The sequence below is a fragment of the Diabrotica virgifera genome, chromosome 6 (genome assembly GCF_917563875.1).
Source record: "Diabrotica virgifera virgifera chromosome 6, PGI_DIABVI_V3a".
Classification (NCBI taxonomy): domain Eukaryota; kingdom Metazoa; phylum Arthropoda; class Insecta; order Coleoptera; family Chrysomelidae; genus Diabrotica; species Diabrotica virgifera.
Genome location: NC_065448.1, coordinates 198,996,344 through 199,014,280, shown reverse-complemented (window position 1 = coordinate 199,014,280; position 17,937 = coordinate 198,996,344). Strand labels below are relative to the sequence as shown.

Here is a 17,937-nt window from a genome sequence, read left to right as displayed (position 1 = left end):
TCCTGCCATGGTTAACGTTTCCGCTCCGTAAATCAACACTGGCAAAACACTAATTAAAAGTTTTTCGTTTAAGACATGTTGGTGTGTCGGACGATTTGAAAATGTGGTTAAACATGCCGAAGGCTGCCAAAATCAGTCTTATACGACGGAGAAGATTAACGGTTTGGTTATATTTTTTTAAGAATCTCGTGACCATCTCTGTTTATAGGCCATTACTTGGTCTATGAATTAAAGTAATCCTAAAAAAATTATCGATTAGGTATACTAATTATACAATACTGTTGCCATTGGTACACATATTAATAGATGTCACGTAAAAGTGCAAGTCTCTCTGCTTCTGACTATTGGGACCGTGCAAGTTCGGCAAAGCGACCTCCATTTCTACGCTCTGTACTTTAATTCGCACTTTTAATTATATTGGCCAATTATATTAGTCCTGGTTGCTGGATAATTGTCAAGACCATAGTCCAAAAAAATAATAAGAAGAAAAAATAAGATGCAGGTTATGTTTAGCAAACGTAAACAATTGTATGTAGTAAATAAAATCAGTTATTAAAATGCAGTACTGCAAGCAAAATACAATTAATTAAATTTACCTTTATATAATAATTGCATATCATATCGATATTGTGGAGCAATATATAATTTTTCTGCGTCAATGACAGAAGGTATGAAATATACGTCAATTTGACAATTTCAATTGACAATATGAATTATTTAAGATAGTTGCAATATTTCTCCGCGACTCGCGCACGGTCGTTTCTCGTTTCCCTTTCCAAGTACTTGCACACCGCGAATAGGCAATCGTGTGAAATCGAGTATTGTACGTCGAGATATACGGGTTATTGTCAATCTGTACTGGAATCCAAAAGCAAAGGTTAGAATCGAAAATGTCAAAAACTATAGAAATCAAAAGAGGTGTTAGACTTAGACAGGGTTGCATGTTGTCTCCACTGTTATTCAATCTGTACAGCAAAGCTATTTTTAATTAAACAATATCAGAGGAAGAACATAGGTATATGGATAAACAGAAAATTTTTTTAAAACATAAGATTCGCAGACGACAACGCTATTTTTGCAGACAGTCTAGAAATACTGCAACGATTAGTAAATAGATTACAACAAGCCAGTATAAAATATTGACTACAAAAAATGAACGTTAAGAAAACCAAGTTCATGATTATTTCTAAGCAACATACAGTAGGAAGGCTAGATATCGAGGAAAACAAGTAGAAAAAGTGAATAACTACAAATATCTGGGAACCTGGGTAAATGAAAACAATGTTCAAGGTAGAGAAATCAGGACATACATTAAAATTACAAGGTCTTGCTCTTATCCTCAGCTCCAGAGGAAGGTTTCGATTAACAAACATTTTTATAAATACTTGTCTTGCAATTTCAATGCGTATTCTGATATCTCTACCTTGGTCATTATTTTAATTTACCCAGGTTCCCAGATATTTGTAGTTCTTCACTCTTTCTACTTATTTTCACTTGATATCTAGCCTTCCCACTGTATGTTGCTTAGAAATAATCATGACAAGTTCATGATTTGATGTGATATTTTATACTGACTTGATGTAATCTATTATTTATTAATCGTTGCAATTCTTCTAAACTGTCTGCAAAAATAGCGGTGTCGTCTGCGAATCTGATGTTGTTCAAGATTTTTCAGTTTATTGATATATCCTGTTCTTCCTCTGATATTTCTTCCTTAAAAATAGCTTCGCTGTACAGATTGAATAACAATGGAGACAACAGGCAACCCTGTCTAACACCTTTTTTGATTTATATAGTTTATGTTTCGACATTTTTGATTCTACCTTCGCTTTTTGATTCCAGTACAGATTGATATGACAATAACCCGTATATCTCGACTGTCCACATTATTTTCTTTTAAGAGTTCTATGAGTTTCTGATGTCCGACATCAGAAACTAGAGATCATCAAAATGTGATCATATCTGACTGGAAAGGAGTAATACGGGCGACAATAGTATACTATTTTAGAAAGATATACGAAAAACACGTGGCGGTGTAGATGAATATTATTTTCTGAGAGGTTTTTCTGGGGATTGTATAGTACATTTTAATCGTCTTTAATTGAAATGCTAAGGGTAAGTTTAATTTAATTGAACTAACTTGGGGATTAAAAATACAAGATCTTAAATAAGTATATTTACTTATTAATGGAACAGATTTTGCAAATATTCTCGAAGCATTTCTTTCGCTTATGGCTATAATATGGCGAAATGATCTCCAAGAGACATATAAATGTGTGTCCTGTTCTTATCTTTTTTAGAGTTAAAAATAGATGCATTGTTTGTGTTTTACAATATTTTCCATTAACTAAAACGTATAAAATAAAACGTATACAATCTAGGTCTGTATTGAAACTTCATCACTGTAAAATTCAGAGACAAACTTTTAAATTGTTTTGCATCCTCTTCTTTCGCATCTTCATCACAAGATACATAATCACTTTCATTGTACCAGTAGTCATCACTACCACTATATTTACTATTATCTTCAAATACAGAACTTCCTGATTCACTTTTTGTATCTTCAAATAATGTTTCAAGTCTTTCATAGGTGAAGTTCCTGCATCCTTATTATGGGGTCTAGGACGTTTCATCGCCGCCGTTTCGATGCCGCCAGTTCGATGCCGATGCCGGCCGATTCATCGCCAGTCAATTAATCGCTATCTGATATATTTCCGAATTTTCGACAGTTACAATTATTATTTATTTTTAGTATTAATTAGGAATTCTAGGAAATGCGAGATATGACGGCGATGAAATGGACTGGCGATGAACCGGCGGCATCGAAACGGCGGCTATGAAACGTCCCATTCCGCTTATTATGTATTTTCAATGACGACAACCCGACTGTAACACTCCTTTGACATTTACACGAATACCTTTATTGAGATACCGTTTTTGAGGTAAAGCTGGTTGGTTTAGGTGAAATTAGGATCACACTGTCTCTTATCATCATTGTCCTCTAGAACAGACTTAGATGTAGAAGCGGGATCTTCAAGAAGCTGTTGTTTAACCCTTTTAAGGGCTGCTTTCGTCACAGGCGGAGAAAAAGTTCGTTTTCTGTCTGGTTGATAATCAAATATGTGCGGGACAACCCCTGACTTAATAATTTTGGGACCACCCATAATCTTGAATTATATAAATTTATCCATGTCTTGTTCTTGTTCTAACTTCAACCAATAATCAAGTTTAAGTAGGCACATTTCAGGAAACCACAACTAATATTTCTTCTTGAAATAGAAAATGTCTTATTAGGTACCTAATTAGATAAATACTCACATCGAAATGATCCTCACAGACATAAAGACATTTGCTACTTCGTGAAATATCCTTTTTATCTCGCCAGCATGCCTTTAGCCATTTTAATCGACGTTTTGGCTCTACTGGTAGAGTAAAAAAATGTTTTTTGGATGTTCTGACAGTTGTTCCTTGGCATTCCGGCACTATATAGTACTTATGTTGCGCATATTTGTTTTCAATTTTGATAAAGTATATTATACGCTAAAAAGGTACTATAATAAATACAATAATGTAAACACCGAGCAAACAACACAGTTTATCAACACAGTTTAACAACACAGGATGAATCGGGTTTACGTCTTAGCGTAGTAAAAAAAAACAATTTATAAAAAATAACAATAAAAAAATTAATAAAAAAAAACAAATTAACAATATAAAAAAAATGCAAAAAAAATACAAAAAAAATACAAAAAAAAAAATACAAAAAAAAAAATAAAAATTTACAAAAAAAAATGAACAACCAAAACAGAGTATTATATAGATAATAATTGTAGATAATAATGTTAGTTTGTTATGTATTTAGAGTTAGAAATACAGAAAAAATTCCTCTGATTGAAAAATCAAATTTGTTTGTTTTTAAAATAACAAAATGTCTGGCTAATTGGCTCGGCCAAGGCCATCAAATTCACTCAAAAAAAAAACAACACAGTTATTCGACACCCACAACTACATAGCAATGGCAAAATACATTCAATGTAATAACTCACCGAACGGGCGAACGAGAGCAATGGTTGGTGACGTCAGACCCCAGCTCGCGCTTTTGAAGTTGTTTGAAACGGAAATTTTGGACGCGGAACTTTGATCAGTTGTTGTACGTACACTATTCATTGTCTAGACCTAGACGTAATATTTTGAATATAACATTTTTAAACATAAACTAACAATTTTATGCAAAAATATTTTTATGTGCAAGTTCCCTGTTGTTCTCTATATCCTTTTGTTCTATTTTTAAATGGAATTAAAATATAAAATGTAATAACAATTAGTCATTTACTTGTTTTAGCTGATGAGGATTCTTGACACAGACATAGAATGGAAAATTGTAGAAGCTATACAGTATGTGGATAAAAAAGAATATGAGTGTTGCCCTGACGAAGTATATCCTTATGTAAGCGTTAAATTAACTATATCAAGAGTTTCAGATGCCTATAAAATTATTTTAGTAGCGCCTATATTATGTAAGTTTACTATATCTTCATCGAAATTTATAAAACACGATTTTAAGCTTATGTAACCACTTCTTTTTCTGCATAGATATATACCTAGACATACCTAGACTACGCGCTGCAATCTAAAATGGTTCCCCCAGAGCAACAGAGAAAAGTGTTTGTATTTAGGATAGGCATCTCTCTCTAATCGGCGGAGTTTATCCAATCGGCAGCAGTGGAAAAGTCACGTGGTCGATAAACACAACGTCATTGGATAAACCCCGTCGAGTGGAAAGATTGGAGTAGAAAAATTGGAACAACTACAGAACAGAACGAAACGAGGTAAACGCAAGGAGAAAAGAAATAAAAGAAAACAATTGGGAGAAATTTACAAAAGAAATGGAAAGAGACATGTATGGGAGTCAGAGGAAAGTATGGGAAATGTTAAGAAGAAATAAGCTTGAAGTCAAGGATACAGTACAAACTAATAAAATTACAAAACAGCTATGAGAAACATATTTTAAAAATCTATATAAGAAAAGTGAAGACCTAGAACAGATGCAAAATGGATATGAGGAGGACAATGACATTGAGATAACAAACAAGAAGATAGGAAACATGATAAAGTCCCTTAAGAACAGAAAAAGCCCTGGACCAGACGATATCACTAATGAGATGCTTAAAAACGAAGGGAAAACATTGCAGAACGAATTACTATTATTATTTAAGAATATTATAGAAGAACAGGGAATACCGAGCGAATGTAAAAACAGCATAACAATACCCATTTTAAAAAAGGAAGAGAAAATACATCCAGAAAACTATAGGGGAATAACACTGCTTATAACAGCACTCTCAAAGCATTCGCAAAAACTATACCTACTGGAAGAAATCGACAAAACTATAACCATACGGGAAGAACAACAAGGTTTCCGGAAAAATAGATGTACCATTGATGCAATATTTGTTATCAGACAGATAGCGGAAAAATCCATAGAATTTAATAAACCTGCATATATACAGGGTGATTCATTAAGAATGTCCAATCTTTCAGTAACCTCGTTACTGAGTTACAGGGTGTTTTATTTAAAAATTTAATAACTATTTTTACCCAGGGCTTTAAACCTATTTGACATATCCTTGTCATACTTGGCAGAAAATATAGATACTGTACATCCTACTAAATTATGATAAATAAACTTTTCTGGCTACTACCAGAGGCGTACGACAGGGGAAAGTGAATGGTTGACCCTTCCCAAATTCTACGCCACTGGCGAAATTGCTATTTTAGTACAATATTTCGATTTTCCAATACTTTCTATGTAAGTAATATACTCTTCATTCGTAACGTTAAAGTCATTAGTTTTCGAGATATTTGAAGTTGAAAATGAAACGGCATAACTATTTTTATTAATGTATTGTGCTCCTTCATTTTTAACTTTAAATATCTCGAAGACTAATGATTATATCGGTACGGATGAAGAGTATATTATTTGCATAGAAAGTATTGGAGAATCGAAAAATTGCAATAAAATAGTAATTCCGCCAGTGACGTAAATGTGGGAAGGGTCAACCATTCACTTTCCCCTGTCGTACGCCTCTGGTACTAGCCAGAAAGTTTTATTTAACATATTTTAGTAGGTTGTACAGTATCTACACTATCTGCTAAGTATGATAAGGATATGTCAAATACTTTTAAAATACTGGATACAAATAGTTAATATTTATGTAATAGGGATGTTTGATTTGAAAATTTAAAAATTATTTGTACCCAGTACTTTAAAAGTATTTGAAATTGCCGTATCACACTTTTCAAAAAGTGTAGGTACTGCACACCTTACTAATTTATGTTAAATAAACGTTTCTGGCTATTACCAGATGCGTACAGGGGAAAATGAATGGTTGAACCTTCCCAAACTCTACGCCACTGATGGAATTGCCATTTCAGAATAATTTTTAGATTCTCCAATACTTTCTATGCAAATAATATACTCTTCATTCGTATCGATAAAATAATTAGTTTTCGAGATATTTGCAGTTAAAAATGAAGGGGCACAATACATTAATCAAAATAACTGTAAAGTTTCATTTTCAACTTCAAATATCTCGAAAACTAATGACTTCAACGTTACGAATGAAGAGTATATTATTTACATAGAAAGTATTGGAAAATCGAAATATTGTGCTAAAATAGCAATTTCGCCAGTGGCGTAGAATTTGGGAAGGGTAAACCATGCACTGTCCCCTGTCGTACGCCTCTGGTAGTAGCCAGAAACGTTTGTTTATCATAATTTAGTAGGGTGTATGGCATCTACACTTTCTGCAAAGTATGACAAGGATATGTCAAATACTTTTAAAGTACTGGGTAAAAATTGTTATTAAATTTTTAAATAGAACACTCTGTAACTCTGTAAGGAGGCATATTTTATATAAGTGATTTGGGTTAAATCTTAAGAGTAAACAGTAGCGATCAACAGGTAGCAATAAAATATAACTTCGGGAGATAGTATCATAAACTTTGGCAACATTGGTAATCTTTGACATTATGTAAGATTAATATTATTGACAATTTAACTCATAGGCGCGCTAAATGGAAGTTACCGAAAACAATTTTGTTATTAGTAAATAAATATTTATAAAAATAAACCCAAATGGGTGAAAATTTTATGTTAACATAGGTATTTGTACGAAAAAATAATAATAAATAATAATTTCATTGTGAAGCGAAACGAGAGCAGTCTTATTTTATTTAGTTCATAGAGCGCCAAAGGCACTCTAGAACACCCTTTAACCCTTCTTAGGGTCCCATCAGAGGTACATATTTCATTCTCTTTGAACTACTAAAATTCGGGCTACCGTTATCGGTTCACAATGATGGCATGAATGCCGTGGCATGAATGCCGTGGCGGTATCTGCTAAAGACGAACGAAAGTTTTACTTCTAATATTAACAATATCAAAAATAAAATAAAACTTAGAACTAGTCTTCTGGTTAAACCAATCGTGGCTTGTGGCTTCTAAAATTTGCAAGCCAACGAATTGCCGGAGCTAAGAAGGCCGAGGGAAATCTACCAGGTTAAGTCGTACTTCATGGAATGATTATTTATTATTTTAATTAGTTCTACTCGTAATCTGAGTATTCGGAACTAAGCTTTGTTGGAATTTTACGTGCTGGACAGGCGGGAAGTGAGATGCAGCCTGATAGATCTTCCTCGGCATTGTTAGCTCCTGCACTTTTATAAAAATACACTTTCTTCAATTTTTTTATCCGATGCCTAGATTTTGTGTCATTTTGGAACTACTAATGAAATAAAAAATTTTAGTAGTTCCAAAATTACACAAAATCTAGGCATCGGATAAAAAAGTTTATTTGAAGAAATTGTATTTTTTTGTTCTTCTTAATGGCGGTACAGGCTCGTTTTTTTAATATTGTATTTAATTACAGAGTAATTTCCACATATTAATATATTTTTCAAATTGGGCCCTGTACCGCCATTCTTTATTTTATTACGAATACGTGTGCCAAATATCTCGAAAAAATATTCAAAATTACAGCCGCAATCTTGGAACGCGTTTTTGCTACCTGTTGATCGCTACTGTCTCACCTTTAGCAAAAATAAATTTTTTCGGGTTCAAAAATTGCAATTTTTCGATTTTAGGTTCAACCGCGTTTATCTCGAAAACTATGCATCCTACGAAAAAACTTGTCAGAACAGTTTTTGCTTAGAATGACCCAAAAAATACAAAAAAAATGTTTTGTTTTGCGAGAAATCGCTGTTATGTAATTCCTCAAGTTCTTTGTTTATAACAATCTTATCGACATCCGGATCAACTGTTACCCAACAAATTCGTGTTCTACGGGTCAAGATACATAAAAAAATCTTGGGTAAGACCATCTGAATAAAGGAGGCCGTTGTACCCCCTTGGCGACAGGACTATGAATATCTACTTTCATTTTCATGGGAAACAACTTTTCACACTTTTTTTATGTATGACAACAGTAGATTACTTCTCATAGGTACTTACATTGTTAAAATTTGTGGTGGCTCCAATTTCGATGTTCTCATAATTTTGGCACGGCTTTTAATGGACTTTTTCTTGGAATTATTCGCTTTATTTGTCGTTTGATTAACTTTTCCCATTTCGTTAAACTATTGATAATATGTTAAAAATAAAATATCCTCCTAAATCTTTATACTCGCATTAGAATTCGAAATGTTTTTACGTAAAATATACTTACCTACCTACATAGAACTGAACTAAAACACAATTAACAACAATCTATTATTTCAAACAGGCCAACAACTTATACAACAACAACAAAAATATAATAAATAACTATCAATAAACACTATTTTCCTATGAAACAACTATAACGAATTCTTAAATTAACACACTACTGCACTGGACTGATATCAATAAAGATGACAGAACAAATTAGAGAAAATCTGACGCAGGTTTGTCAAAATGACACTGATAATTTCTCTATGTTGCCTAATTAGTTATTTAGTTATAATATGTTCGATTTCTTGTTAGAAATAAAAAATTTTAGTAGTTCCAAGATTACACAAAATCTAGGCATGCGATAAAAAAGTTTATTTGAAGAAAGTTTATTATTTTTTTCTTCTTAATGGCGGTACAGGCTCCTTTTTTCAATATTTTATTTAGTTATAGAGTAATTTCCACATACTAACATATTTCTAAAATTGGGCTCTGTACCGCCATTCTTTATTATATTACGAATATGTGTGCCAAATATCTCGACAAAATATTCAAAATTAGAGCCGCAATATTGGAACGCGTTTGCTGCTACCTGTTGCTCGCTACTGTAGCCTCTTAATATTTTGAGGTCTAGAATCTACAACTCAGAGATTGGACATTCTTAATGAATCACCCTGTATGTGTTTTGTAATATGTGTTTTAAATATATTTTTAATTTTCAGTGGTAATCCTTTTAACTTTATGGAGCTTCTGGTTACCACCTCAGGCTAGTGAAAAAGTAATCTTAAATGGCTGTACAGCGGTGATAGTATCCCTGTTTCTACTATATTTTACACAAAAGATTCCAATTATGGGAGATGAATTACCACAAATAGGTAAATAAATGTAACTATAAGTTATAAATAAATTTTTCAAAATATTTTCTTTACCGCTTTACAGCTTGCAAGAAAACTTGCTGCAATTTCTTGCATGCAAGACTTTCATGCAAGTCTATTGCATGGTCTTTTACAGCTTGCAACCCGGCTTGCATGCAATTTGAAAGTTTTACCCTTAACCTAACTTGACCTAACTTATAAACTTTTGTTTTTTTACTTTACTTTTTACTTTACTTTTTTACTTTATTGCTGTTTATTTAACTTGGTAAATTTCGAAATGCCAAGACTATCAGAAATAACCAAATATAAAAGGAAAAAGGCGGTAGCAGCAACTTTAAGTATTATTATTGCTGCAGCCAGCCTTTTAGTCACTAATTTAGAACGCCGAGATCGGAGATGGTGAGTAAGATCTTAGTTGAACAAGAAGAGGGGTAATAATGTATCTCCAACAGAAGAATTTATCCAAGTAGATGATGAAAATGACTCTAATTTTCTAGGAATGAATGTACATTTTAATAAACTCTTGGGAAAAATTGAACAATTACAAAGAAATCTATATTTCGAAATACTATTTCTGCGAAACACAAATTAATTATTATCCTAAGGTACTTAGCTAGAGGAGAGAGGGCTTCCGTAACTTAATATACAATTTACAATAATTATGGAATCTCAGAAAGTGCCATTTCATTATTCATTCATTTCCATCGTTGATATAAATATTATATTTCACAAGCCGAAAACAGCTGATCGGCAGGTATTCGTGAATCCGTGTCGTCAATGACATTTGATATTGTGGAAAAATCAAATTCCCCTAGACTTGCATGAAAACTTGCAGAAAAAATGGCACCAAACCGATTATCGCGCAATTGCAAGAAGTGGCATGCAATAATCAACTGACGACATACTGCGCATGCCTTTAGGCAACTTTCTTGCGTCTTGCAGGTAGAATTGCAAGCTGTAAAGCGCCCTTTAAAATAAAGAGCCAACAGTAGCGCGTCATCAATATAACTTTGGGAGATAGTAGCACACCTTCTTTCGAAAGTTCTGCAAAAGTTTGGCAACAGTGCGTCGGGATTATTTGACATAACTTGAATATTGTGACATTGGGTGCGTTCGGACGACCATAGCGGCTGGCTGGCAGCAGAAATCGGCTGAGTGGTTGCATCCAGCCGTGATAGGGAAAGCTTAGTAAATCTCTCAGCGGCTGGCTTCCAGCGGTGACGTCTGACAGCTACTGCTGGCTCAGCTATCCAGCCGCTGTGGTCGTCCGAACGCACCCATAACTCATAGGCGCGCTAAATGGAAGTACAGTGGAACCTCGATTATCCGTCTCTCTATTAACCGTCAGGGTCCATATAACTACATAGGTAAGTTATATTGACTACATAAGTAATAAAAATTTAGTCATCAATTCATTTTGTTTGAGCATTGCGATAAGCCAAATAGCCAAACGAAATTCGTTGAAATGTAGACGTGCAGTTATGCCACCACCGCATTTTTTATGTAAATAATTTTTGTTCTTATTCAGGGCTCTGGATTAAATTTCAATTTAAATAGGTGATAAATGATACCGTGCTTTTAGAGTTCTACTTTTAGAATCGCATGCCGAAAATAAAAATGCACAACACAATAATATTATTACAGTCAATATCTGTGTGTCACAATAATTAAATTTGATTCAAATTCGAACATTGATTGTGTCACTTAGTCGTTTGATCAATTAAGTTTTGTTAATGTTCTGTTAACCGTCTTTTCGATTATCCGTCATACCCTTGGTCCGGTGCCCTGACGGATAATCGAGGTTCCACTGTAATAGAAAACAATTTTATTATTAGTAAATAAATATTTATAAAAATAAAGCAAAATAGGTGAAAAATTTATTAAAAGCGTGTATTTTGATTTTTTTTATTTGAATTTAGAATTCGAAATATTTTTACGTAAAATATACCTACTTACTTATAAGTAAAATTCACAATTAACAATAATCTATTTTTTCAAATAGTCCAACAACTTAGTTCTATTACAGAAAAATATAATAAATTAATTATAAATAAACACTAACATGTTACATACGGATGCGAATCATGGATATTAGCGAGAAGACTAAAGAGTAAGATACAAGCCCTAGAGGTGAAGTATTTACGAAGAGTTAGAGGAGTGACAATGAGAGACAGAATGAGAAACACAGATATACGGACAGACCTTAAGACGAAGTCAGTAGGTACTTAAGTATATTGAAGAAAAACAACTAAGCTGGTAGGGACACATGAAAAGAATGAAAGACAACATACCGGTGAAGAAAATATGGGAAGCTAGGATACAAAAGAAAAAAAATAGAGGAAGATCTAGAGAAGATTGCGATACAGCAGTCGCAAAAGTCATTCAAAGCAAGGGAAGAACAATAGCAGAAGCAAGCAGATTAGCATACAACAAGAAACAATGGTCAACATTTGTACACACGTGAAAAGAAGTGCCAGTCCCGAAGCTGAAAAGTAAAAGGGACTCAAAAGACTATTCCCTTATCTGTTCTGTTATCTGTATCGATATCTGTTCAGTATATATATATATATATATATATATATATATATATATATATATATATATATATATATATATATATATATTAATTAAACGAAAAGATTTCTCTGGTATACAGAAGAAATCTTTTCCGTAGCGGACGTGAAAATGTAAATTTCAAAGTCTTCATAAAAGACGATTAACGACAAAAGACACCTCTTTGTGTCACAGATTTGTCTACAAAGCCACGTTATTCGCTACACATTCGTCAATAACGGAGAAGAACCGTGATATGAAAGGAAACGGCAATTGCATTTTATTTCACTTCGACCACCACCGATATTCTACACGACGTGTTTCGAGCTCATGTCAAGCTCTCGTCAGGAACATCTAGGTGGATGGTCGAGGTGTAAGAAAATGCTTTTGGCCTTTCTGGTAATAATAAAATAACCAGACTTCAGTACACTTGGTACGACATCTATATTAATTAAACGAAAAGATTTCTCTGGTATACAGAAGAAATCTTTTCCGTAGCGGACGTGAAAATGTAAATTTCAAAGTCTTCATAAAAGACGATGAACGACAAAAGACACCTCTTTGTGTCACAGATTTGTCTACAAAGCCACGTTATTCGCTACACATTCGTCAATAACGGAGAAGAACCGTGATATGAAAGGAAACGGCAATTGCATTTTATTTCACTTCGACCACCACCGATATTCTACACGACGTGTTTCGAGCTCATGTCAAGCTCTCGTCAGGAACATCTAGGTGGATGGTCGAGGTGTAAGAAAATGCTTTTGGCCTTTCTGGTAATAATAAAATAACCAGACTTCAGTACACTTGGTACGACATCTATATTAATTAAACGAAAAGATTTCTCTGGTATACAGAAGAAATCTTTTCCGTAGCGGACGTGAAAATGTAAATTTCAAAGTCTTCATAAAAGACGATGAACGACAAAAGACACCTCTTTGTGTCACAGATTTGTCTACAAAGCCACGTTATTCGCTACACATTCGTCAATAACGGAGAAGAACCGTGATATGAAAGGAAACGGCAATTGCATTTTATTTCACTTCGACCACCACCGATATTCTACACGACGTGTTTCGAGCTCATGTCAAGCTCTCGTCAGGAACATCTAGGTGGATGGTCGAGGTGTAAGAAAATGCTTTTGGCCTTTCTGGTAATAATAAAATAACCAGACTTCAGTACACTTGGTACGACATCTATATTAATTAAACGAAAAGATTTCTCTGGTATACAGAAGAAATCTTTTCCGTAGCGGACGTGAAAATGTAAATTTCAAAGTCTTCATAAAAGACGATGAACGACAAAAGACACCTCTTTGTGTCACAGATTTGTCTACAAAGCCACGTTATTCGCTACGAATTCGCGACGAAGTCAGTAGGTACTTAAGTATATTGAAGAAAAACAACTAAGCTGGTAGGGACACATGAAAAGAATGAAAGACAACATACCGGTGAAGAAAATATGGGAAGCTAGGATACAAAAGAAAAAAAATAGAGGAAGATCTAGAGAAGATTGCGATACAGCAGTCGCAAAAGTCATTCAAAGCAAGGGAAGAACAATAGCAGAAGCAAGCAGATTAGCATACAACAAGAAACAATGGTCAACATTTGTACACACGTGAAAAGAAGTGCCAGTCCCGAAGCTGAAAAGTAAAAGGGACTCAAAAGACTATTCCCTTATCTGTTCTGTTATCTGTATCGATATCTGTTCAGTATATATATATATATATATATATATATATATATATATATATATATATATATATATATATATATATATATATTAATTAAACGAAAAGATTTCTCTGGTATACAGAAGAAATCTTCATACAGATCTTCTATACAGAAAAGATTTCTTCTGTATACCAGAGAAATCTTTTCGTTTAATTAATATAGATGTCGTACCAAGTGTACTGAAGTCTGGTTATTTTATTATTACCAGAAAGGCCAAAAGCATTTTCTTACACCTCGACCATCCACCTAGATTTTCCTGACGAGAGCTTGACATGAGCTCGAAACACGTCGTGTAGAATATCGGTGGTGGTCGAAGTGAAATAAAATGCAATTGCCGTTTCCTTTCATATATATATATATATATATATATATATATATATATATATATATATATATATATATATATATATATATATATATATATATATATATATATATATATACAGGGTGATTGATTAGTAGGGTAAAGCTCAATAGCTCCGCTATAGTAATAGATAGCAATAAAAGTTAATAACAAAAATTTTAGCCACCTTTGAGCTTCACATTACAAAATTAGTTAGAATGTTACAGGGTGTTCGATAACACAGTGGCAGACCTAATAATGTACGTGCGTTTTGACTCACCCTGTATTTGATATAAAGAAAATTAGCAATATCGACCATTCTTGAAAATTTTGACAATACGTTACAAAATATGGCATTAATAAACCATTGTTGTTTTGCTTATTTTTATTTATACAGGGAGTTGAACTTGTTACGATTTTCATATAAAATTGGTTATAACTTTGTAAATACCCTGTATAACATAACAAACCTTTATATTTTTGTGATGGAGAAGTTAACAGAATTTCGAATTTAAAATAAAATATAGGGTGTTCCATTTAAAAAAACAAAAGTTTGGTCTGCCACTGTGTTATCGAACACCCTGTAACATTCTAACTAATTTTGTAATGTGAAGCTCAAAGGTGGCTAAAATTTTTGTTATTAACTTTTATTGCTATCTATTACTATAGCGGAGCTATTGAGCTTTACCCTACTAATCAATCACCCTGTATATAAACAGTAATGAATTCTTAAAATAATACACTACTGCACTGAACAGATATCGATACAGATAACAGAACAGATAAGAGAATCGTGCTATTATACTTAGAAATCCGACGCAGGTTTGTCAAAATGACAGTGACTATTTCTGTATGTTGCCTAATCAGTTATTAGTTAATATGTTCGATTTTTTGTTAGAGATAAAAAATTTTAGTATTTCCAATGTGACACAAAATCTAGGCATTGGATAAAAAAGTTTATTTGAAGAAAGTGTATTTTTTTGTTCTTCTTCATGGCGGTACAGGCTCGCTTTTTTAATATTGTATTTAATTATAGAGTAATTTACACATTCTAACATATTTCTCAAATTGGGCTCTGTACCGCGATTCTTTACTATATTACGAATATGTGTGCCAAATGTCTCGACAAAATATTCAAAATTAAAGCCGCAATCTTGGACCGCGTTTTCCGTTTTTGATGACGCGCTACTGTAGCCACATAAGTATGGGTGTATAACTTTTTGAAAATAACTAAGTATACAATACACTATTAATTTAAGTACCATTTTATTCCACTAGGAGTGTTCCTAGTGGAACAAAACGGTAACTGGTTAATATTCACTATACAGGGTATTAGTAAATCAAGGGATAATTTTGCGTAAGAAAAATAATGACAGTTTGCTATATAAACGTATATCCACAAATGCTTCGTTTCCGAAATACGAGATATTGAAATTTTTCTTACAAACTGACAAATTATTTAGTGGGTTTTAAGAGGTAGTTATTGCGCATTTTTTGACATACAATTAAGAATTTTATATTTATCATTAGCCCACATACGGGTAATGATTTCATATCTGTTTCATATCAAATATGTGCAAGCTCTACTACTTAGAGACTTTTTCGCGCCTATTTTTTTGCCAGTGGATTCTTGATCAAATTGCTTCAGTTGCTAATTTTCAAATAGCATTTTGTTTACTGACGAGTCTACTTTTGGACGACATCGATTACGAAATTACCATAACAAGCACTAATGTTAAGGTTCTAAAACTATTGACTTATGGCATGTTTTGCGTTAAATGTTATGTTTACACATATGCAACACACAATACATAAATCTAACTTTCCCCAAAAACTAATTATTACGAACACTTACAAACACAGAATCACATAACACCCAGAATTATTGCACAAATACACAATATAATCAGAATTTGATCTATCACAGAGCATAAAAACATCCACTATCATACCTTTCCAGCCATAGCTGGCTGTTGCCTACAGTCATCATAGGTAAAATTATTGTTCTTTATATCTTTTGACATCGACGTAATTGTCACTACAACATAACTGTGGCTCTCTCTCTCTCTTCAATCCTGACGCCCCGGAGGGAGTGTAGTGGTCGACGTGATGTCGTGTATTGTCCGTCTCCAAAGATATCTCTGTCTCTGGTCATTTCTTTTAACTCATGCATAGGTCTTTTGCATATTCCTGTAATCTGATCGATCCATCTTGTTGGGGGTCTTCCTCGTGATCTTCGGCCTTCCACCTTTCCTTGTATAATGAGTCTTTCCATGTTTTCTGTGTTTGCTCTCATAACATGTCCAAAGTATTTTAATTGATGGAGATGGACTTTACTGGAGAGTCGTTGGCTAACTTTTAGCACTCTTAAAATTGAATTATTTGTTCTATGGTCGGTCCAAGGAATTCGTAGCATTCGTCTCCAACAGAACATTTCAGTGGCGTCTATCTTTCTTCTTTCCGAATTTCTCAGGAGCCAAGATTCACATCCGTAGGTCAGTATTAGGGATATTAAGCAGTTGATCAACCTCATCTTTAACGCTCTTGAAATTTGACAGTCCTTCCATATTGTGGTCATTTTTGCTGTGGCGACTTCTGCTAGATGACATCTACGTTTTATTTCTTCCTGTAGTGACCCTGTGTTTGTGATTAATGATCCCAGATATAAGTATGAGCTCACAACCTCAAACCGATCAATTGTGGTTATGTGTGGATGATTGTTTATGTAGTCTATCCAATATCATGATCTTTGTCTTTGATATGTTTAATTGCAGACCAAATATTTGACTTTCGTTTTCAACCAGTCGTATAAGATCAATCAGCTCTGCTTGACTATTTGCATCTGTCATCTGCGAAACGTAGGTTGTTTATTTTATGACCATTTATTGAGATGCCTTTTTCCCATCCTTCAAGTGCTCTTCTCATAATATGCTTTCCATATATATTGAATAATTGTGGTATAAATCAGTGTATAAATCAGAGTATAAATCATGCAATGTCTGACACCAAGTTCTAGATGAAATTCGTTTGAAAGTGTGTCAAGCACTTTAACTGATCCAGTAGTGTGTTCGTATAGTTGTTACAAGCGAAATAAGGCGTTGGGGTACGCCTACTTCTTTTAGTATTCTCCATAAGTGTCTCCACTTGACCCTGTCGAACGCCTTACGATAATCTATAAAGCATATGTACAGTGGAATATTGAATTCCCTAGATTTTTCGATTACCTGTCTTATATTCAACAGGTGTTCTCCAGTACCTCTACCTTTGGTAGGTAAATCCTGTTTGCTCTTGTGGAATTTCTCTTTAAAGGAATGTTTTTAGTCTCTCATTGATTATATGTAGCATTAACATTAATATAGCATTAACTGTGGCTAATCCCATATAAAAATAACATTTAATTACTTATGCACTGAGGAAAACCATCATGGAATCTTTGAAGCTAATTTTCAGCATCAGTTTTTAATAAATATATGGATTGGAATAATTGATGATCATTTAATCGATACATATTTTCTCTCACAACGACTAACAGGCAAATTAGTTGGATCCTACATGAAGAGTTGCCTGTTCTTTTTTAAGAAATTCCTCTACAGCTGAGACTCATGGTTCACGCATGATGGTGCACCAGCCCATTTTAGCATTAATGTACGTGATCACCTACACCTAGATACAGTATATCCAAATCGTTGGATAGGTAGAGAAGGAACAGTAATATAGCCTTCTCGA

The 17,937-nt window shown here is 33.6% G+C and overlaps 1 protein-coding gene across 2 annotated transcripts in view; it reads left to right on the top strand.

The window, feature by feature from the left end:
- LOC126887120 (neuronal acetylcholine receptor subunit alpha-5-like) overlaps positions 1 to 17,937 on the top strand; it is a 79,675-nt gene that overhangs the window by 28,484 nt on the left and 33,254 nt on the right. For both annotated transcript variants that reach the window (XM_050654477.1, XM_050654478.1), the window contains exons 5-6: positions 4,343 to 4,517; positions 9,430 to 9,582. In XM_050654477.1, the coding sequence (XP_050510434.1) occupies positions 4,343 to 4,517; positions 9,430 to 9,582 (328 nt within the window). The remainder of the gene's footprint in view (positions 1 to 4,342; positions 4,518 to 9,429; positions 9,583 to 17,937) is intronic.